Here is a 23,818-nt window from a genome sequence, read left to right as displayed (position 1 = left end):
AAATCATTTGATAGATGGTAGCGCTTGGCGCGATAATAAAGCGTCGCATTCATGGGGAATTGTCTATTCACTTCACCGGTGTCGCCATCTTGTTTCGATTGATGATACCGAAACAACTTTGAACCCGGTAAGGCTCATTTCCTGAAGCACCTTACAACTGATGTATGTAGTGGGTGTTCTTGCAACTCCAGGCTCCATTATTCCGATGTGCAGTGTAATTTTCTATGGATGTTACCGGTGAGAAATGTGGATTATGACCCCTTTACATGTAAGTGAGTCGAGCGTCTAAGTGTTGACTAGATATTCGCGTGCTACACTGATAAACCGCCCGAGCATCGCATTGTTTTAACCCAATCGACAGTAACTGCAAAACCAGTAACCATGTTCAGCTTTAGAAAGAAGGACAAGGAAAAGGACAAAGAGAAGAAGGAGAAGAAAGAGAAGGAGAAAAAGGAGAAGGAAAAAAAGAAGGAAGAAAAGAAAAAGGACAGACCCCAAATTACCCCGGAAGAGATGTCTAGATTAGAGGAAGTGAAGAAAGGCGTATTCCGGAGGTTCAGCGACAGAAAATCAAGTAGAAAGGAGGATAAGACCTCTCCAGATGGCATGACACCCAGTGACAGTAGTGAGAGTAATATTAGTGCAAGTGGTTCGTCTGGACGACCTAGCCCCACAAAGGAGCTACCGCCTGAGAGAAAGGTGGAGGCCTCAAGACCCCAAGTGGCGTCCAAACCCCCTGTTCTCATGCCCAAACCTAGAATGAAAGGAATTTTAAAAGAATCTGCTAAATTTTATGAAGCAGGGACGGAAGGAAATTTAGATGATGCTAAGATGTTGCAGGAAAACACTAGACGAAATGAAGAAATGTCTGGTTTAGTGGATGAGATTGATGCAAAATTAAAACAGAAACTTCAAGGGTCGCCAGGCAAACCTAAACCCAAGCCTCGTCGAAGTGTTGAGAGTGAACAGTTTGTTGTTGAGGAACTGCCTCCGGAATTACCAATGCCGGGAGAGAAGGAGTTCCAAGATTTGAAATTACCTGCAATTATTCCACCAAAACCAGCACGCACACGCAACATCACGGTAAAAAGAACAACTGCAGGAGATTTTGGTTTCAGTCTACGTAGGGGGACCATTCCTGACAAAGGGGATGGTGATGCTGCTCGAACTGTGATATTTGCTGAGCCAGGAAGCGGACCTCGGAGTATGCAAACAGGTTTGATTCCAGGAGACCGGCTTGTGGAAGTTAATGATTTAAATGTGGAGGGATGCTCAAGAGAAGAAATTGTTGAAATCATCAAAAAAGCTGATGATTCTTTAATTTTGAAAGTACAACCGATTCCAGAACTGATAGAGCTTAGTGTTCGTCCTGGAAAAGATGGTGGAACTATTGACGTACAAGATCAGGTGGTGAAAGGTGGGACTCTGAAGAGAAGCGGCAGTATTCGTTATAAGAAGGGGGTGAGTAAACATCTTAAAAGACTTCAGTTTTTATATTTTTAGTTTCTAAATCAAAACAGTTCTCATTCTGTCATTGCTGTCTCATCATCACATTCTTACTTACCATGCTGACCCAGTGTTGAATGTATTGATATTGATCGGGTTTTTTGCTGACTATTAGAATAGAAATCAAGGGCCAGTTTCACAAGTTCATCCTAAATGCTTGTTGCAGTCTATAGTCCTTGATAATATATAGCAATGGTGACTGTGAAACTGGACTTAGATGGACACAGATAAACTTCCTGTTAAGACAAGATTGTTGTGTTTCAGTTATGCATATTTTATCAGGATTGTCATAATTATTATCAATATCAGCTGATGTAATGAAACGTGTAACCTGAATAGGGTCAAGGTCCATCATGACAATGGTGCAAAGAGTGGTAATCAAGATGAAGGTAAACAACACCACATCTCTCTCACGTGTCGTCAACCCGAAGACCCGGGTTTGATTCCCCACATGGGTACAATGTGTAAAGCCCATTTCTGGTGTCCCTCGCTGTGACGTTGCTAGAATATTGTTAAAAGCGGCGTAACACCATACTCACTCACTCACACGTGTATCTATGTGAGTCACAGAAAGAGAAAGAGAGACAGATATTATTGAATGGTATAATTGAAAAGCATACAAGCATACAGTCCCATTAACTTTCAACACATTGTTAGTGAAGATTTTGGTGAACGAGGAAAACTCTTCCCAAAACAGGGCTGCTTTAAAGAAACAAGGAAGATTATCTTCAGTTTGATCTCGGTCTGTTAAGCGCAGTTAGTTGTCAAGCTGTCAATCACATATTACGTCAAGCATCCATCAGGTGATCTAAATGACGACAGCAGTGACCTGATACTGCTTTACAACTTGCTCCAGATACAACAACAGTGATGCAACGGCATCTCTTTTTAAGGGCCTCAGGGCATCCTATTGTTAAAATAGGAGGCCTTAGAAATTGTAAGGATTTTCAATTTTCTATGCTGTTTATTGCTATTGAACAGTGAGATTACTGGTATACAGGGAAATTTGTATTGAACACCTGAAGATTTCAGATTGAGGTGTTCCTTTGAAGTGTCAGTTTTGAATGATGCAACTTGGCGTTGACCTCCATAGATACGCTGCACGAAAGCATAATTGTAAAGTTAACCAGTGCAAAAATTGAGATTCTTGAAGAAGGGACAAGAAGTAGCCCAGAAAGGTCGTGTTATACAATACAGAAGAAGTTGTCATCCATATACTCGTCTTATATAGTGCAAAAATTGTTGGATCTCTCATCTATTAGATAAATACTCTGTTGAAACTCACAGGGTTAAAATGAAATGACTTTTGATGGCGTTCTCTGCTTCGCTTATTGTTATAATATATTAATAGTGATGCATCCTGCTCCGAGTTCAGATGTTTCTTGTGACATATACACTTATCTGTACAGTCAACTGATTGTTATGGTACAGGCATTTGCCCACACTAAAATGAACCTTGCATTATCTTCATTACAATGAAGACAGGAGGCCATTGTAACAAAAGCAGGACAATATTTTGATGGCTAAAACTTCATGTATGAGTGACTTGAAGTTTGTGGCTAGAATACAAAAGTCTACTTTACATGACATTGGTAAGGATTGACACATGTCATTGTATCCCAGTTGCGTAGATTGATGCTCATGATGTTGATCACAGGATTGTCTGGTCCATACTGGATTGTTCACAAGCAGCTGCCTTCATAGCTGGAATATATCAGAGTATGATGTTAAACAACTAACATTTGTTGTTCCCAGTGTGAATGAGTTGTTTTGATATTCAGTTGTCACGTTTAATCATATAAAACCATTCAAATTCAGGCAGTGTCCTCCTTTTTTGTGCTTCATTGTTCTGTTTTGAAAACAGTCCTCCAGTCACCTGTTGCTATAACAGCAGCATTAAAGCACATGGTGGATAGGTTTGAGCTGCTCCGTGAGTAAAATAATGCTGACCCGCGTGAAGGTCCGGTTTAAAATATTGATCTTCAGTAACCCATGCTTGTCGTAAGAGGCGACTAACGGGATCGGGTGGTCAGGCTCGCTGACTTGGTTGACACATGTCATCGGTTCCCAATTGCGCAGATCGATGCTCATGCTGTTGTTCACTGGATTGTCTGGTCCAGACTCGATTATATACAGACGACCGCCATATGGCTGAAATATTGCTGAGTGCGGCATAAAAATATACTCACTCACTCTGTAGTCCTACTGATGTAGTATACACTACAGGATATTTTGACAGCATTAAACTACAAACAAACACACAATGCCTGTAGACCTTTTACACCCACACCACACATGATGGCGGAGTAGCCGGTTTGTTATGACTAACGCAGGGTAATCGTTGTAATAGGTGTAAATGTCGAAGGTCGTATGAGTTCTGTGTGTTTAGCCGGCATATTTTGGTTTCCTCGTGTAGTGGTGTGTGCAGTTGGTTATGATTGCCACATCAAGCAGAAAATGTTAATGCCACGACTTACGAAGGCCAGAGGGTATTTCTGAATGTTTGGTAATAAGGGTCGTTATGTATTTCTGTTCACAGAGCTATTGTTAAACATGTACATGGTGGTGACAGGTAGTGGATAGAAATGACAGTCACACAGTAGCTGTATTTGACATGCGCAATGAATTGTTACACAGTGGTAGAAATATATGCAATGAAAGTCACAGGCTTCTCTGCAGTTTGTTTTTACCTGCTGAGAGGTTTATATTCGGCCTCAAATCTGAAGCAATAAATTCCCAAAATAGTTTTTAAAACTTTCCTAATTCTTGTATGTGTATATATAGATATATCTTGTATTTCACTGATAAGAGAACAGGGGTGGAAATAACTTTAAAATTGCTAGTGTACTCCGGTACAGTGGCACATGTAAAATCTCTTGCCCTGATACTTTTTCCACTATACCAGCTGTTTTCTTGTTGATTTTTTACATAAACAACATAATTAACATTGGAAAGTCAACTGGACACTGGTACAGTGTGATATACAAATTTGCTTGCCCGACAGAAAAAAACACTGGACTCGGGCGTTGGGCAATGGGTTATTTCCACCCCTGGAGAACCTATAAAGATAATAATAATCATAATACAAAAAGGGTTTAATACTATATAATAGCTGGTGTAATTTAAAACATAATTTTCAGTGTCTTAAGCCTAAGGTGATAGTTTCCTGTTTATATTAAATATGCTACTGAAAAGAAGTTACCACCAAATATTTTCATATTAGTTTAGTTTATCATACCATGAAGGGTTATAGTAATATGAAAGAATCAGAGTGTCCTTAACTTTATTTGAGTCATATAATGTTGTTTTGTAACTTGATGCTTATTGTTATTGTAGCTGTTATTGATTTAGAAACAAATATTTGAACGAAAAAATAGATTGATAATGTAACTTGTAAGTACTTAATTCTGTAGAATGAGTGAGTTTAGTTTTACACCGCTTTTAGCAATATTCCAGCAATATCACGGCATGGGACACCAGAAATGGGCTTCACACATTGTACCCATGTGTGGAATCGAACCTGGACCTTAGGCGTGACGAGCGAACCCTTTACCTCTAGGCTACCCCACTGCCCCTAATTCTGTAGATGTTGGGTTGATGATGTTGGCTCTGAAAACAACATCATGTCTGCTTTGCTGGCACGTTTAGTGACTCACTCACTCATTCATTCCTTTTGACCTAACTGAGTGTGATAATTACGGTATGAGTCACTCCACTTTGATGGAGAGTAATAATTAAGTTGATTTTCCCAGCAGATGGAGCGTGAGCCGACATTTTCAAATATGATTTCTATGATTTATCCAGTCGCATATTCGGCCAAACATCTGCAGTGGGGAAAAGTCCCAATATTGAATTCAAATAATCCAATTGAGGTTCTGATGCATTTTAATTAACATGTTATTGATTTGCTAATGTGTAAATTAAATATGGTGTAATTTTAATGTTAGAATGGGTCTGATTGTAAGAATATAGAAGCTTACTTTCGGACCATCACTTGGAATCCTCCCACATCCAGGCTAACTAGTAACATTTTAGTCCTTGAAAATTATATAGTTTTGATCAAAACAAACAACTTTGTTTGGTAAGGAGTCCAAGCGAGCCTGGAGATTTAGAGTTGAACCTGTTAAAAAACTTGTTTAATTTACGGGGGGTGGGGGGTTGGGGAGCCTAGTGGTTAAAGCGTTCGCTCGTCACGCTGAAGACGTACGTTCGATTCCCCACATTGGTACAATGTGTGAAGGCCATTTCTGGTGTCCCCCGCCATGATATTGCTGGAATATTGTTAATAGTGGCGTAAACCTAAACTCACACTCTCTAATTTAAGGCTGGGAGGAAGGGAACGTACTTTTGTTCGGTTGTTGGGGGATGGACTTATGCCAGCTTGTGAAAGGGTTACCCTCTTAGGTGATTGGACAACTGGCCTGACCTTGGATCAGAAAGTCTGTGGTTTAGATCTGTTCATGGAACTTGGACACTCTATGCTAAAGTCTATATATTCTTGGGGCGGAGGGGTAGTCTAGTGGTTAAGGCGTTGGCTCGTCACGCCGAAGACCCGGGTTTGAATCCCCACATGGGTACAGTGAGTGAAGCCCATTTCAGGTGTCCTCCGCCCTGATATTGCTGGAATATTGCTAAAAGCTGGGTAAAACCAAACTCAGTCAGTCAGTCAGCTATATATTCTTCATCTCATTATTTCATGGAGAGCAAGAATTCACTCTCTACTGAATGTACATTTTAGTATGTATAACTGATATAACTATAGATAGTTGTGCAAAATCATAAACTAGGTCAGAGAAGGTGCTACGAACAGCCGATATAAGGGTCTTGGTTGGAAATTGGTCCCTAGCAACACATGCTTGTTTAAACAGAGATGACTCAACAGGGTTGCTATTGTTGACTTAGTACATGCATGTCATTGTATCTATTCATTTTCAAAACTTGACGTTCATGATGTCAACCGTAGTGTTGGGAACTGGGTTAAAATCTCATAATTGATGATTGGCCCATTACAACCGATCAATCATCGAAAATAATTGGTTAAGCGTCATTTATCAAATGTTCCTGTTGTCTTTGTAAAAATAAAGAAAAAACATGTAGTAATCTGGTGTTTTTTGCAAATTAAACAAAATCCATTTGCAAATTTTGCATATTTAAAGGATTATTAGTATGTTAGGGAACACAGATTTACAGGATTCTTTAAGATAAATTCAATCATGACTTGGAGCGAGCTTGTTGTCCTTATGAAATGTAAATTTAAGGACACAGACAAAAGCAACCTTGTGAAAAATATTGTTGATGCAAACAAGTGTTCCAAGATTGGTTGCGTTTGATTATGAGAAAACATGTTCGATTGTTTGGTCATTTAGTCAATGACCAATCTTCGATTATTTCAATTAATCGGACCACCACTAGTCAACCGTGAGATTGTCTGGTCTGGGCTCAATTATTTACAGATTACTGTCATATAGGTGGAATATCATTAAGTGTGGCATTAAAACCTTTGGCTCATATATACCTTTACCTATATGAATTTTGTTTTGTCTGTACAGGTTTAGAGGGCTGGGGTAGACTAGTGGTTAAAGCATTTGCTTGTCAAGCTGAAGGCCAGGGTTCGATTTATGTGTACAATGAGTGAAGCACATTTCTGGTGTCCCCCCGCCGTGATATTGCTGGAATATTGCTGAAAGTGGCGTACACACTCCTCACTCACTCACTCACTCACTCACTCACTCACTCACTCACTCACTCACTCACTCACTCACTCACTCACTCACTCACTCACTAGGCCGCCTCTGTGGTGTAGTGGTTAGAAGCGTCAGCCCGAGAACGGAAGGTCGCGGGTTCGATCCCCGACCGCGTCATACCAAAAGACGTTAAAATATGGTACTTGGTGGTCCCTTCCTGGCTTCGGCATTAATGGGTACAACAAGGACTGGTCAGCTCGGAGTCAGTATAATGTGTCTGAGTTGGGTATTCATGCTTCACTGCGGCATGGTATCTCAGTGGGCTAGCACTATAAAACCAGCTTAAGTCTGGGCTAGTACAAGCAGACGCACATACACATACACACGCATGCACATCGTCATATGAGCGAAATATTCTCAAGCACGACGTTAAACCCAATTTCACCTCACTCACTCACTCACTGAACAGGCTTGAAACTGTTGCTAATTTCTAATGCTGAAAAGTATCGTATCGTCCAAGTGGTTAAGCCAGTCAGCACCTTGCAACTCCTGAGCTTGTTTATTTGCAACTCCTGAGCTTGTTTATTTGCAACTCCTGAGCTTGTTTATTTGCAACTCCTGATCTTGTTTATCTGTGTCACTTATATTAATGAGGCCACGGTTCACTGATCAGCTTATATGAATGTACGTCAAGTCAGTCAACAAGCAGTGTTTGTGTATCAATCATATCAAGGAGTTTATGGTTCATTGATCAGCTTACACAGCTTTCTGTTGGTCAGGCCAATCAACAGGGATAACACCTGACCTACATTAGCAGTGAATCTGTCACTATAATGAGGACCCAGGTTATTTATAAATCAATTACTCCAGTTATGTCACTGTTATTCACTCTTATTCAAACTAATTTCTGTTTTCACTATCACCCTGTAAACTGATGATGGACTACTTGCTATACACTTCAGTTTGCTGAGGGCCTCTCTTGTTATCGTGAAAATATGAAACTGAACTGTCAACTGTACAGTCTATCGTGTGATTTGATTAAAACAGTATTTATTTCCTGAAAGGAATGGGATTGTGAACAGACCTGTTTAAAACCCTCCCTACAAAACCATTGAACACTTTTCATGAAATACAATATTTAGATAACTGCACCTACTGTTTTAAGTACGGAGAGGCAATATGAATTTATTATATGTTATGAATTAAGTCACAAGTTAAAAATTAGTTTAATACAATCAATTTGGTTAATTGTTATCAGAGCTAAGTGTGAATATATTGAGGTAATTGTCTCTGTATATATTTGGCCTATTCTACATGTTACTGTCATTGATCTGCTTATGAACCCAGTAGAAGCCTTTGAAGTTTTTGCTGAGTACACTAATAAGCTATCGATGTAGTCCTTATTGACTAGTAGATTTTCAGAGCTACAATTCAGAACCAGTATTGTATGCTTGAATTTTAACTGGAACTAAATAAAACAAATTATATATACACATAGTAATGATTTTTCTCTCATGTGAGCAGGACTTGCTAAAAGCTCTGAGGATGAGTGAAATGAGGCTTTGAAATTTAAGTGGCAACAGAATACCATATATGGCATAAACTAAACCGAGATAGCCATATATTGAATTTCGCTTCAACACCAAATGTTTAACGTAACTGAAAAACTACTGAGAGAAATGTCTGCATAAGGTATATTTGTTCAACGCACAAATATGCCTGTCACTGAAAGTTAATAATAATATCGTGTTGTTTCTGTGTGGAGTGACGTAAGATGTTTTTCCCACATATCAATATTCGGTGTGAAATATTTGATAAACATCAGTATAAGAAGCCAGTTGGAATCGACAAGTATTTTGTCAGGGCTTGTGCTAATGTCAGAGTGACAATCTTTTCAAGCTCAACATGGTCAAAGGTTGCAGAGTACAGTGGTATAAAACCTGATGAACAGGTTGTCCATTTCACCGTATTGAAATGTACGTACTTTATCAGTAGATAGACAGTATGATGGGCAGATGTTTCACAGTGGTTGTAACAGGTGTGGGGACATGTACGACAGATTGTTGAATCAATGTCAAAACAGCTGACTGTGTAGTTTTCCCTGTAATATTATATGTTAAGAATATATATCAATAACTGACAGAAATATTAAGGTATGAGGCCCAATTAATAGTATATATTCGTCTTATGCCAGTGAAGAAAATTTGTTAATTATTCTCTTTTTATAAAGGTTGATATGTCTAAAGAGAAATTATTTTAACACTAAGATTCTTAATGTATGGCTTTTTGTGCTTAGCTTTGAGATTTAAGAATTTCCTGTTAATTTCATTTAAATTGATGTTATTTAACATGGGCTCCCTGCATCAGATATACATAGTCAAGAGTCCTTATTGTTCTTTATATGTCTTTATTTGTGTTTATAAGACCCCTGATGATCACAAGGGCGTAAAATATTAGTGCATCTTAGTGCTAAGATTCATTTCCACATAGTGCTCTTAGTGCTAAGAATGTCTCAAGTCTGTGTTATAACATAAAGAGCGGGAGTTTCGATTGTCTAATCCTTAAATTGCTTTATATATAAATTGAACAGGGACAATATTGTTGGCTTAGAATAGTTAGGAAGTTACTTCATCGTTGAGACACATATCAGTCCAAATACCAGTAACATATGAAGACTACCCCTAAAGAGCGAGAATTCCAGTTGCCCTCAGGATACTTTTAATATTATAGACAGTTTGCTATTGGGATAGTTTGCACCTCAAGAGGGTTTACTCGTATAACACAGACTTTTTCCTAATCAAGGGTACACTGCCTACTAATCGTGGATGCAACCAACCATAACAGGTGTTGTTTTAATGGGTCTGCGTTTTGGGAGGACCTTTTGGGAGGATACCCCTCAGGAGTGGTAAGACCACACTTTACTGGTGGCTCTAGAACTGTAGGAATCTGGATAAATGAACTCTGCGGCCACTGCTAATCAGATTAAAGAAGAAAAAAATCTGGCACTTGAAGCTGTGGATATGTATAATGTGTGCAGTCGATAACAGCAGGGGTGGTAGGATTGCTCCTTGAGGAACACCTGTGGAATACAAACTCCATGTGCAATGCGTCACTCTCCAGCACAGTCCCCTGTTTGAGGGAAATGGATTCTTCTGCTGCATGTTGAATGTATGCTATCCCATAATGCTGTGTAAACTTGTAGAGGAGGTGGTACTGAGCGTGCTCAGATGATGATAATTAGGAGATTGAACATGCGCTTTCCAACATAATACATATTTCGCTAACAGTTATAGTAATACATGATGATGATGATGATGATGATGATGATGATGATGATGATGATGATGATGATTTGGAGATTTCACATATGCTTTCTGAATAATGCGTATTTTTCGCACACGGGCCTGCCAGTCATGCTCAGAAACCACGGGACATTTTACATGGTCAGCTGGGCTGTTTCAACAAGACCATAACCGGCTGGTGAAATGACAGTGTTGAACTGGCTCGTCTAATTAATAAACCCAATATATTGTCTCTCACTGACACTGATTGCTATGTAATTATAATTAATGTGGTTAAGGACACAGTCTAGGTTCTGATATTTCATATGGCATGTAGTTTCCACATTTTCCCAGGTCGTATTCTGGCTGAAATAGATACCCTGTCCCATGAAATGCCAGTGAGCCGAGAACTCCCAGTTTCAATAGAATGGTCAGTGAAGTTGTAAATATCGGGTCAGTTGACACATTCATTCCATCATTAAGGATGAAGAATGAGTGGTGTTTTGTGCTCGGATGTGGCAATACAGCTGTGCAGTATTTTGGACTAGAAATGATAGAGTGTAGGCTGTAATAACGGTTGTTGGATAATTACATTAGCTATATACCAGATGGTTTCAGGGTATGAGAGCACAATCAGCCAGATAGATATATAGCCATCCAATTAGTGGTGTAGCAATACAGCAATGCAGTATTGTAGTGTGATACGGGGTTCATGATACAATACATCGATTTACACTTCCTGTATTGCAATACATGTATATGATACTGTACATTACAATTTGATATAATAACGCATAATGCGTTCAAGAACTAATTTTTCCATATTCTCTCATATATTGCCTGGTTATGAATAAAATATCTATAGTGCCCCCTTCAAAGTTTATGGGTTCTCTCTTACAATATTCCTTCTTCACTGTCGGTGGTTTAATAACAAAGAATTAAAGGTTGTGATTTCTATTGTACCCCATATGAACTGTTCTACCCATGCATTTAAACAGGGAGACCAGAATGGGTATTGGGTACTAGGGACCTGTTCTAGACATTCATCTCCACAGGGAGACCAAGGTGGGTATTGGGTACAGGGGACCCATTATACTCATCCATCTCCACAGGGAGACCAGTATGAGTATTGGGTACTTGGTACAGTTATCTGTTCTACCCCTGCTACAGGGAGACCAGGGTGGGTATTGGGTACAGGGGACCCATTATACTCATCCATCTCCACAGGGAGACCAGGGGACGTATTGGGTATTGGGTACTTGGTACAGTTATCTGTTCTACCCCTGCTACAGGGAGACCAGGGTGGGTATTGGGTACAGGGGACCCATTATACTCATCCATCTCCACAGGGAGACCAGGACGACGTATTGGGTACTTGGTACAGGATTCTGTTCTACCCCTGCATCTCTACAGGGAGAACAAGATAGGTATTTACAACTGGGCACAGTGATCTATTCTACCCCAACATCTCAACAGGGACACTAGCCTAGGCTTTCTAAGACCATTAATGCTGCAGTATTCCCACAGTCAACAAAGATTTAGATGTGAATGGTTGTGTAACATGTTGTCTTTGGATTAACATCCACGAAACATACAGTTAATAGCTTGTATATCCTGTCAGACACAAGGCTGCTGACATAAAGCTTTCAGCTGACGGATCTCAGAAGACATCAGTATTCCTGCTGGAGGCATGGACTACCCTGCTGGCCAGTTAAGACCCTATCTACTAATCTATCCATTGATGGTTGTCTTTGTGTTTCCTTCCTTCCTTGGGGCCGGAACAAAACCACAAGTCGTTGTAGTAACACTGTTCTTGATCTCCACAGCAGGTCCAGCCTCATCGGTGTAATCTTCCATTGTTATCAGAAGCTGTTATGTCACCCTCTTACAGATGTTAGTATCCCTAAGGCAAACTTGGTGACCTGACTGGTTCAGACAGAACAAGGTGGCGGCTGTTGATGATGTCGAACGTAAATGAGTTTAGTTTTATTCCTCTTTCAGCAATAATAGCAGCATCATGTCAGGGGATTCTGTTGGATGTAGGTTGTAGAAATCATCAGAATCTGTTGACTCTGTCTGAAGTCAACAGACTCAGGGTATTTCTCGAACTTAAACTAAGAATTTATTTGAGAGGCATTTTAGACTGACTGACTCATTGAGTTTGGTTTCACGCCGCTTTTAGCAATATTCCAGCAACATCACGGTGGGGACACCAGAAATGGGCTTCACACAATGTACCCATTTAGGGATTCGAACCCGGGTCTTCGGCGGCGTGACAAGCCAACGCTTTAACCACTAGGCTATGCCACCGCCCAGAGGCATTTTAGAGGTTGTAAAGATGAAGGAAAACCAAGTTCTATCGATAGTCAACTTATTTATCATCACTTGCTTGATAATGGTGTTAGTAACTACATTGAAACATTGCACCCATTGCAATAAAGAAGTTGACTATCCATAGAACTTGGTTTTCCTTCATGCTAATAATATTCTTTAATAATTCAATGATATCGCTATAATGGTAACTTCAGGGTTTTTTTAAAAATGAAAGTTTAGAATGATCAGCGCATTTCTAACCCAGAATCAACCATGGTGTGACATCATATATGCTTTAAGTAGGATGAATGAATACAGTCAAACACACCTCAGTTATTACCTACATTAATATTATAAGTTTTCCTAGGTTCGATTCAACAGTAAAATGGATGTCTAAACAAAAAATATAAGGACCAATCTTTTACTTTGACTCAAACAAACCTAACAAGTTGCATATGTGAAGTAACATTCAGTTCTTTATGAAATAAGAAGGAAAACAAAACAACAATAGACATATAATGTTTTATTAAGACATTCGTCACAAGCATATATGTTATTTTTTATTTCTGTTTATGAAACTGAATTGTGATGAATTTTGATTAGTTTCACTTTCAAAACAAGATGGCAGCCGTGCCTGACCTCCCTACTTTGAGATATCCATAAGGTCGACACACCAATGTTCATCTCCAAAGTGTAAGACTGTATTTTTAGTTCATAAAAGTGTGTGATCATTGATTAAAATCTGGCTGTAACATGATAAATGTTTGCTGACTTTCCTTGTCAGGCATCAAGGATGTTGTCTTTTGGAAGTGAATATGGGTTGAATATTGGTAATTTCACACATTCTATTTTGATCAAACACTCAAGTTAATTACTGTTTCTTTGAAATGTATTGATTCTTACGTATAAATTCTGAAGATTTTGGAGTTTTGAGTTGCAGGGATTATTGTTAGTAAATAGTTCCTTCCCACTGTCCAATGGCTAGTTATTGGATGACCCGTGGAGATTCTTAGACAGAATAGGTCCCAAGGGAATGCTTTTAGGAAGAGTGAACTTAGAGAGGTTTGAGTGGACACTGTGTTTGATATGGCCGATGATGTGCCCTTGGGGTTTTATGGAGGCCTGCATAGAAGCTGCTATTCGGCCCCATGTGTGCAGCAGATAGCAGTAAATATTCTGATATTGGAATGACAAATTTCCCAATTCGTTTTACCTGGAAATAATTAATTTTATGGCTTTGTATAACTGATTTGTATTTCACTGACCATTGACCATTTTGAGCAAAATGATTTTTGCATTTTGCAAAGGTCAAGGTCATTCTGTGTGGATTTTGATGAATCCATGGTCCTCTTGACCTCAGCATGGAATGTTGACGGTGCGGAAACCTTTGGTTTGAGCCTTGGTTCTTTACTGGTACTGCTCGCTGCAGTATTCCAGCTATATGATTGCTGTCTGTAAAGTAAATAGTTGACTTTGGACCAGACAATCCGGTGATTGACATAAACATCGATCCACACGATGGGAATATGATCAACCAGGTCAGATAATAGACTGACCGTTAGTGGAATCACAGATAATAGACTGACCGTTAGTGGAATCACAGATAATAGACTGACCGTCAGTGGAATCTGACAAGCATAGGTTACTGAAGACAATCTAACCCGCATGTTTAGGGGTCTTCATGTAACCATGGTATAGATGAAATATTGGTCACTGTATGCAGCCAGCTGTGATTCGCTCACTAGCTGACTTCATATAACAGCTGATGTTTACTTCATAGGATTGGAATGAACAGTTTTAAGAACTTGCAGGAAGAGTGAACTTAGAGAGGTTTGAGTGGAAACTGTGTTTGATATGGCCGATGATGTGTCCTTGGGGTTTTATGGAGACCTGCATAGAAGCTGCAATTCGGACCCATGTGTGCATGATAATAGACTATCACTCACTCACTCACTCACTCACTCACTCACTCACTCACTCACTCACTCACTCACTCACTCACTCACTCACTCACTCACTCACTCACTCACTCACTCACTCACTCACTCACTCACTCACTCACTCACTCACTCACTCACTCACAGGATTTTGAATGAACAGCTTGTCATCTTTTTTACTGTTTTAAAAAATAAGTGAATATGTTCCTAATCCAAGTTCAAACTCCAGGTCTCTGGTGTCCCCCGCTGTGATATTGCTGGAATATTGCTAAAAGTGGCATAACACTAAACTCACTCACTCAAACGCCAGGTCAGCGACCCTTGTAAGCAAGGAATGATGTTTCATGTCTCATGTTTCCTCTCCTGTTTTTTTCTAAAGAATCAGCATTAGGTCATTGCCAGGATTTTATCATTATTATGTGACATATTACCCAATTTGAATGAAATCTTTTGGACATTTTGGAAGAAAATCGGCCTGAGTTCTTGGAAAAATAACCCCGATCTGAATCAACCTTAATCACTGCTCCTTTGCCTATATTTTGACACCGAGACCATAACACGCACGACCGCCGCCGTGGTGTAGTGGTTAGAGCGTCCGCCCGGAGTGCGGAAGGTCGCGGGTTCGATCCCCGACCGCGTCATAGCAAAAGACGTTAAAATATGGTACTTGTTGGTCCCTGCCTGGCACTCGGCATTAATGGGTACAACAAGGACTGGTCGGCTCGGAGTCAGTATAATGTGTCTGAGTGGAGTATTCATGCTTCACTGCGGCATGGTATCTCAGTGGGCTAGCACTATAAAACCAGCTTAAGTCTGGGCTAGTACAAGCAGCCGCACATACACATACACACGCATGCACGTCCTCATATGAGCGAAATAATCTCAAGCACGACGTTAAACCCAATTTCACCTCACCTCACCTTTGCCTATATCTTGACACCGAGACCATAACACGCACAGGTAATGAGTCAATTGCCCAATGGGAATGACATCAATCTCCAGCTTTGTGTTAAGCTCCCTTATTCATTAAGGAACATGAAGTAAGTCTACGGTTGACTTGGTTTATCAGTATGCATTAAGTAGCTTGTCAGTGTAACTGGAAGCACGTTTATCTTGGGTTCTATTAATGATACAGCCTTGAGTGCTGGCAGCTGGCAAATGTATCAAGAATATGACAGGTAGATCAGAGGATACTTATAGGTCAAGGTTGAAAAATCAGCAAGATTTGTGGAATCTAGGGTAAGGTGACATGATAGAAATTGTCATATCGGTGATCAAAATATTCATTTCATAAAAATGAGAATTCAGTTGCAACAGTTCTTCATACTGATAAGGCTTCTACATTAGACTCTCAGTCTCTGAATATATAAAATTTTGATGGAAACAGATAATTCCTGTTATATTGAAAAGCAGATTTATAACCTGGGGAAATCTAAACTTGCTTCATTAAGGAATTTAGCATTGCAGAAAGGGCTAGGTGGCCGGGAAAATATTGCGGTTCAGGGACTGTGAGATAGTCTACTTCCACATCAGTCTTACATTTTGTTTGAAAGTGATACAGTTGTTTTATGCAAAGGGGTTTTGATACACACAATTTGGGATCCATTACTAGTCATACAGTTCATCATAAGTCTTGCTGACTTGGCTGATTGTTATCATGCCTTGATGGTGTGAATTGTTGCTCATGATATCAGTCACTGGTTTGGTTATATCACAGTGGCTAAAATGTGACATTTCACTCACTCACTCACTCACTCACTCACACAACATACAATGTACAAATAATGACTAGTGCAGTGGTTGTCTCCCTTAATTGTGCAAGGATCTGCAAGATTCAAGTCCCAAAATTTGCAGGGTTACAATCTTTGGTTTTGCAGTAGTGTTGGGAATTGTTGAAATCTCACAATTGATGATTGGTTCATACCAATGAGCAATCATTGAAAAAAATGGTTAGCATCATTTTTCAGTTTTCCTATGCAGGTTATTATTGCATTAAGTATAAGATGGTTCCCTGTTGTTGTTGTTGTTTTTGTTGTTATATTAAGAAACCGCATTTGCATTTGCAAACTTCAGATCCAATGTAAAATTATGCAACTTAAACTTCATGAACATAAACTTCCTGGAGTGTTCAAGAAATATTCACTCATGACTTTTCAGTAAGTGAAGTCAGTTTTCTAAGAATTAAACATGTTTTCAGGCCCTGACAACTTCTAAGATATGATCTACTGTCAAGTGTTTCAAACACTGAAACAGTAGTGCCAAAATCGTTTGATTATGAGAAAATGTGATCGATTGCTTGCTCGTTGTTCACTGCGACCAATCTTCGCTTATTTCAATTAATCGGAACACCACCAGTTTGCAGTACCATGACTGTTTGTGGTTTCCTTCTTAGCCTCAAGTGAATCAAGGGTGATGACAGGAAGTCAATATGTTGGTCATATACTGGTGATAATACTGGCAGCTTCCTGTACTAGGGCACCTCTTAGTCTGGCTGTTGGAGATAAAGCTACTGTGAAATTTTGATGGTTGGTTGGTCGGTTGTTGTTTAACACTGCACTCAGCAATATCCAGCAATATCCTAACTATATGACGGGGGTTTGCTGGGATTTACCGGATGCGAATTCCTGCATCCTTACACATAAAAATTGTCAATGGACGCAACAATATTATTAGTGTGTCCACAGGGACTCAGAAAAAGTCCAGACCGCTTCTGTGGTGTAGTGGTTAGAGCATCTGCCCAGAGAGCGGAAGGTTGCGGGTTCGATCCCTCACCGCGTCATACCAAAAGACGTTAAAATATGGTACTTGTTGGTCCCTGCCTGGCGCTAGGCATTAATGGGTACAACGAGGATTGGTCGGCTCGAAGTCAGTATAATTTTTCTGAGTGGGGTATTCATGCTTCACTGCAGCATGGTATCTCAGTGGGCTAGCACTATAAAACCAGCTTCAGTCTGGGCTAGTACAAGCAGCCGCACATACACATACACACGCATGCACGTCGTCATATGAGCGAAATTATCTCAAGCACGACGTTAAACCCAATTTCACCTCAGCTCACCTCAGAAAAAGTCCAAATAAATTTTGTAAAAATTCCAATTAAGTGACATTATACTGACAATAAGTTATAACTGAGTTTGCTACTAGCTGGGTTTGCTACTAGATGGTATACAATATAATTACTGTAACAATGTGATGATCATGATACACAATACAATACCAGTAATAATAATAATATTTAAGTTGTCTGGGACCCTCATCTTGTTGTAACACAGGACCCTGAAAATTAAGAGTATGAGTCCAAGGGACCCTCAAATACAGGACTCCATGTAAATCCCTGGGGTTTGTAAATAATGAAGTCTGGACCAGACAATCCAGTGATCAACAGCATGAGTATCAATCTACACAATTGGGATACGATGACATGTGTCAACCAAGTCAGCAAGCCTGACCACCCGATTCCGTTAGTCGCCTCATATGACAAGTACAGGTTGCTGAAGACCAATTCTTACTCGGATCTTCACGGGTTTTGAAATTTGATGTCTTTAATTGTAGATTTGATCCTTGTTTTTAATTTTGAACCAGCAGCTTCAGCTTCAATGTCCTGGTAATATTGTATTGTGACAAAAACGTTTGATTCTCCTGACTTGAACTTGCTTAATTTCAGTTTCATTTTAGCGTATGTACTTTGAACCCGTGTCTAAAGTTGTAGATTGGAGTCAAAAATTAGTTCTTAGATAATGTTATGTGGTTGTTCTTATCACTTATGGACAAGATTTTCCTGTGTGTATATCAATTTCCACTTATAAATATATACCAAACACAGATTAAGTCTCATTTAAAGATCAATATATCATCATTTATATTTTCTAGCTGTCTTGGAGAGAAATTACAAGCAAATATTACAAAACTGTTTGTCGCTTTGTGCAATGACGATTAGTGTATATCAGTATAACTGACTTGAAAATGTATCGTTTTGATCTTTTTCAAATATATTTATTTTCCATTGAAAAATGAATGTTTGAAATACTATTTTATTATTTTGTTTATTGATTGTTGTTGTAAAGTGCTTAAAGATTTGTGGATAAATTTAGGGATGAAGGAAGAAAAGATGGATCATTTGAAAAAGACTGGAGTGTATTCAAAGCTTTAATCCCAATATTTCAGCTGTTAAACATACTGCAGTTTCTGGAGACAGTTGTGACTGTCTGTGGTCTTAGAGACTGTCTGGGCGTTGGGGTAGCCTAGTGGTTAAAACGTTCACTCGTCATGCTGAACACCTGGGTTCTATTTCTCACATGGGTACAATGTGTGAAGCCCATTTCTGATGTCCTTCGCCGTGATATTGCTGGAATATTGCTAACAGTGGCGTGAAACCATACTCACTCACTCACTCACTTGGAGACTGTTGTGTGGCGCTGACTGTCATCACGTCTCACTACACGTTAGTGATTTACTCTCTGCATTTCGCAGACAGGTATAAACGAGGGATTGGCAGGTAAGCAGAACACCTGTAACGAGGGTGAGGAATGTGGTGGACGTGTTTACGGATTAGCTGGAGAAACCATAGCCTTTGCTCAGTCCTCTATACTTGACACAGCTATTTTAAGATATTGTGCTTATTGATGTAACTGTTACTAAAACTGGCTCAGTGGTTCAAGGGACATTTATGAATAGATTTCATTGTGTAAAGGACTTCAGGGTTTGAAATCTATTTCCTCTATCTGTTGACTTGAGTCTTGAGAGTTATGTTGGTTCCAGTAATTATATGATGAATTTTGGTATACATGTATCAGATATTATATCATGGCCAAGTGGCTGAATTGATGAAACTAGGGCTGATGGTTATGCAGAAAGTATATCACATAGGTTGATGATCTCATATGTTTTAAACAGTCACTTAGCAATCTTGATGCTATCTATTTGAAACTGGCCAAGTTACTGTTATATTTCATTGGCTTTAAGTCAGTGTTTTGAAAATCCTGAATAGCAGTATCTTAGGTTGGTTGATGTCAACTTCTTGAAACTCCTGAATAGCAGTATCTTAGGTGGGCTTGATGTCAACTTGAAACTCCTGAATAGCAGTATCTCAGGTGGGCTTTGATGTCAACTTCTTGAAAATCCTGAATAGCAGTATCTTAGGTTGGTTGATGTCAACTTCTTGAAACTCCTGAATAGCAGTATCTCAGGTGGGCTTGATGTCAACTTCTTGAAAATCCTGAATAGCAGTATCTTAGGTTGGTTGATGTCAACTTCTTGAAACTCCTGAATAGCAGTATCTCAGGTTGGTTTGATGTCAACTTCTTGAAACAGAATATTAGTAGTATCTTAGGTTGGCAAGGTGTCCACTATTTGAAATGGAATAGTTGGCTTGGTGTCCACTATTTGAAAATAGTAAGGTTGGTTTGGTGTCTACTATTTGAAAATCCTAAATTGCAGTATATTAGGTTGGTTTGGTGTCTACTATTTGAAAATAGTAAGGTTGACTTAGTGTCCACTATTTGAAAATAGTAAGGTTGACTTAGTGTCCACTATTTGAAAATAGTAAGGTTGACTTAGTGTCCACTATTTGAAAATAGTAAGGTTGACTTAGTGTCCACTATTTGAAAATAGTAAGGTTGACTTGGTGTCCACTATTTGAAAATAGTAAGGTTGACTTAGTGTCCACTATTTGAAAATATTAAGGTTGACTTAGTGTCCACTATTTGAAAATAGTAGGGTTGACTTGGTGTTTACAATTTGAAAATCCTAAATTGCAGTATATTAGGTTGGCTTGGTGTCTACTATTCGAAAATAGTAACGTTGACTTGGTGTCCAATATGTGACAATCCTAAATCGCAGTACATGAGGTTGGCTTCATATCCACTATTTGAAACTGATAAGTTGCAGTATATTATCAGAGATAGACCAGTTGTCCCCACCTCATTTCTATGGTTGATGAGTGATTTTTGTAAAATATCTAGATAATGTTGGAATACAACTAGTTCCTCAGGATTTTCATTAGTGTCGGACAAACAGACTGTGTTAGAATTGCAGCAACTGGACTGATGCTAAGTTTTATCTGTTGGAAATATCTACCATTGTCAGGTACTTCTGTCAAATCAATCTTAGGTCAAAAGTTGAGTAGGCTGATCAGACTTGTCTTGATTTCTAGAAAGGTCAGGATAAAATCACGATCATGTTTGATCTCTCCAGTTTAAACCTGAGTGACCAGTACTTTGGACCACCATGTTTGACACCAGAAGTCTTTGTGGAAGCTTTGCCAGCTGTTTACTCTTGAGTTTCTTTGTTTGTTGATTCTGGGGAGGTTTGGATGGAAATCTTTTATAAACATTGGAAGAGACATTGCTCCAAGTTCCTTGTTCCAAAATGGACAGGGGCCATGGCCATTGTCGAGGTGAAACATTTCTACACAAATGTTTCATGTTTTTCTGAGATTGGTACAGGAAGTCTTGTCAACAGATCAATTTTGACCTGTTTTTTTTGTTTGTCTGATGAACTAATATCCATGGTGTGATTGCAATAGTGCTCAGATTGACAAAATAAAGACATTTGCCATAATTTCAAGTGGCAGGGATATATGTTCTTGATGAAATGCTTGCTGTTTCACGGACGTTTGAAGAAAGCATTGAAGCTGTACTGAAAGTTTAAAAATAGCTGTTTTGCAATTATCCATGGTCAACGACACAATGTCAAACATAAATCAAATGTCAAAAGTTGTCGTTCTCACTCATTTTACTTCTCTAAGAAGACGTATAATGAGCACATTTAACAAGGTGGAAATTGGAATTTGAAGTAATGTTCATTGTTTTGAGGAAACTAGGATTTAAAATATTCAAGTGAGGGATCATCTCAAAAGTTAATGCCAACTGCTAGATGCAGTTCTCAAAATTATATTGGATTGGTATTAAACAACTTTTTTTGATGTGATGTATTTGAAAGAAAACTAGGTTATTTTTCTTAGTTTTGTCCGAATGCATTCAGTTTGAACAAGTTGTCATCAACAATGATGTAATCAAGAGATAAGTTAAGTAACATAGAAGAAGTTTAGCTCTGCTTAGAATCAGGTTATTGTTGCCGGTTAATCCGATCTGTCTTCAATGAAGGGTTTGTGTGTACTGTCATCAAGTTTAGATATGCAGGGGTTGACCTTGACCTTGACCTACATACCAAGGGTCCAGACGACACCCAATAACAAATTTCAAGACCCCTTTCAGTAAATATGAATGTCCTGTAAGTAATAAAATAGCATAGAGTACTTATCTGTTAGGTTCCGTAATTATTTCAGTTACAGGAGCCATATATTTCTTATTAAGAATTTGGTACAAAGAATATTACTGTGCATCCCACAGGGCGTAATATGATTTTTTCTGCATCCATTTCGGGCATTGGGGTAGCCTAATGGTTAAAGCGTCAGTTTGTCACGCTAAAGACCCGGTTCGATTCCCCACATGGGTACAATGTGTGAAGCCCATTTCTGGTGTCCCCTGCATTGATATTGGTGTAATATTGCTAAATGCGGCGTAAAACCAAACTCACCGACTCTGCATCAATTTTGTAAGTTTGTGGATACAGGATTCACATTTGTGTGTCACGTAACACCCAGTATCATATGTATGAGTTGGCGATTCTTAAGTTTTGAGACGGTCCCTATGTGTCATACAGTCGTCCTGAGTTATCACCCTCCCTAGGTCTGCATGACACACCTTCCTGGGTGTATTGTTTCAGACCACGGTTGTCGACAGCCCAGCAAATGACATCATCTTGTGTTTTACACTTCCACAAAACTGCAGCTGTGCCATATCCAGTTTTGCCCTAATTTTATGAAGCCAATAGAAAAATATGTTTGAGTTTCTTTAGAAGCATGTCTTTCAGAAATATTTTGAACCCCAGTTTTGGGAGTGTTTGAAATTGAACTTGAACGTCAGCTGTCCATGTAACACTACAATATATTACAATTTCAAACCCCAGTTTTGGGAGGTTTTAGATTAAGTTTGAACATCAGCTCTCCTTGTAACCCTACAATATATTAAAATTATGAACCTCAGCTTTGGGAGTGTTTGAAATTAAACATGAACGTCAGCCCTCCTTGTAACCCTAAATTGAAAGTTAAAGTTTTCAGATTCAAATAATTTGGAAAAAATCTCAAGAACCCTGGGCCCTCCTTAATTTCAAACACTCTTGAGATTTGATATGCATTTTGAATAGTCTTGTATTGTGTTTTGTCATTATGATGAATTAGCAGCCATGGTGGACGTAGGACCGATGTGTGCCAACGCTGCAGTTGAGGCGTGTCGTTGTTGACATATCCCAGGCGGAGTTTATTGACTGTAATTAGAGAGCTGTTGACGTGGACATGATGGTCACGCTGACATGATGTTCATGTCATGAAGTAAAACGTCTCGTGTTGGTTTCTTTGAGTGGCATATTAGATTCCTGGTAGACAACAATACAAGAATCTGTATCGAAGCATTGCACTCACAAAATATAATAAGTTGTTATTGTCATAATTGGTTTCATGTTTGTCACAGTTTGGAAATACGAAATGAAATACTTTGAAAACAATCACGCAAGAACAATATTTAGGTATTATCCTAGATGGTATGGTATCCTAGATTGTATAGTATACCAGATGGTATAGTATCCTAGATGGTATGGTATGGTAGATCCTAGGTGATATGGTATCCTAGATGGTGTGATATGGTATCCTAGATGGTATGATATCCTAGATTGTATGTTATGGTATCCTAGATTGTATGGTATGGTATCCTAGATGGTATAGTATCCTAGATGGTATGGTATCCTAGATGGTATGGTATCCTAGATGGTATAGTATCCTAGATGGTATTGTATCCTAGATGGTATGGTTTGGTATCCTAGATGGTATGGTATCCTAGATGGTATGGTATGGTATCCAGAATGGTATAGTATCCTAGATGGTATGGTGTCCTAGATGGTATGGTATCCTAGATGGTATGGTATCCTGGATGGTATGGTATGTTATGGTATCCTAGATGGTATGGTATCCTTGATGGTGTGATATGGTATCCTAGATGGTATGATATCCTAGATTGTATGGTAGGGTATCCTAGATGGTATG

At 39.1% G+C, this 23,818-nt stretch overlaps 1 protein-coding gene across 1 annotated transcript in view; it reads left to right on the top strand.

Annotated features, from left to right (window-relative positions):
- The first annotated feature begins 81 nt into the window (after positions 1–81).
- Positions 82–23,818, top strand: part of LOC124254221 (unconventional myosin-XVIIIa-like) — a 149,243-nt gene continuing 125,506 nt past the window's right edge. Inside the window, 1 exon segment of the mRNA XM_046688108.1 lies at positions 82–1,461. Within this exon segment, the coding sequence (XP_046544064.1) occupies positions 382–1,461 (1,080 nt within the window). The 5' untranslated portion in view covers positions 82–381.

Source organism: Haliotis rubra, unplaced genomic scaffold (assembly GCF_003918875.1).
Source record: "Haliotis rubra isolate DU_JTF1 unplaced genomic scaffold, ASM391887v1 Scf569, whole genome shotgun sequence".
Lineage (NCBI taxonomy): Eukaryota > Metazoa > Mollusca > Gastropoda > Lepetellida > Haliotidae > Haliotis > Haliotis rubra.
This window is presented reverse-complemented; position numbering and strand designations above follow the sequence as displayed.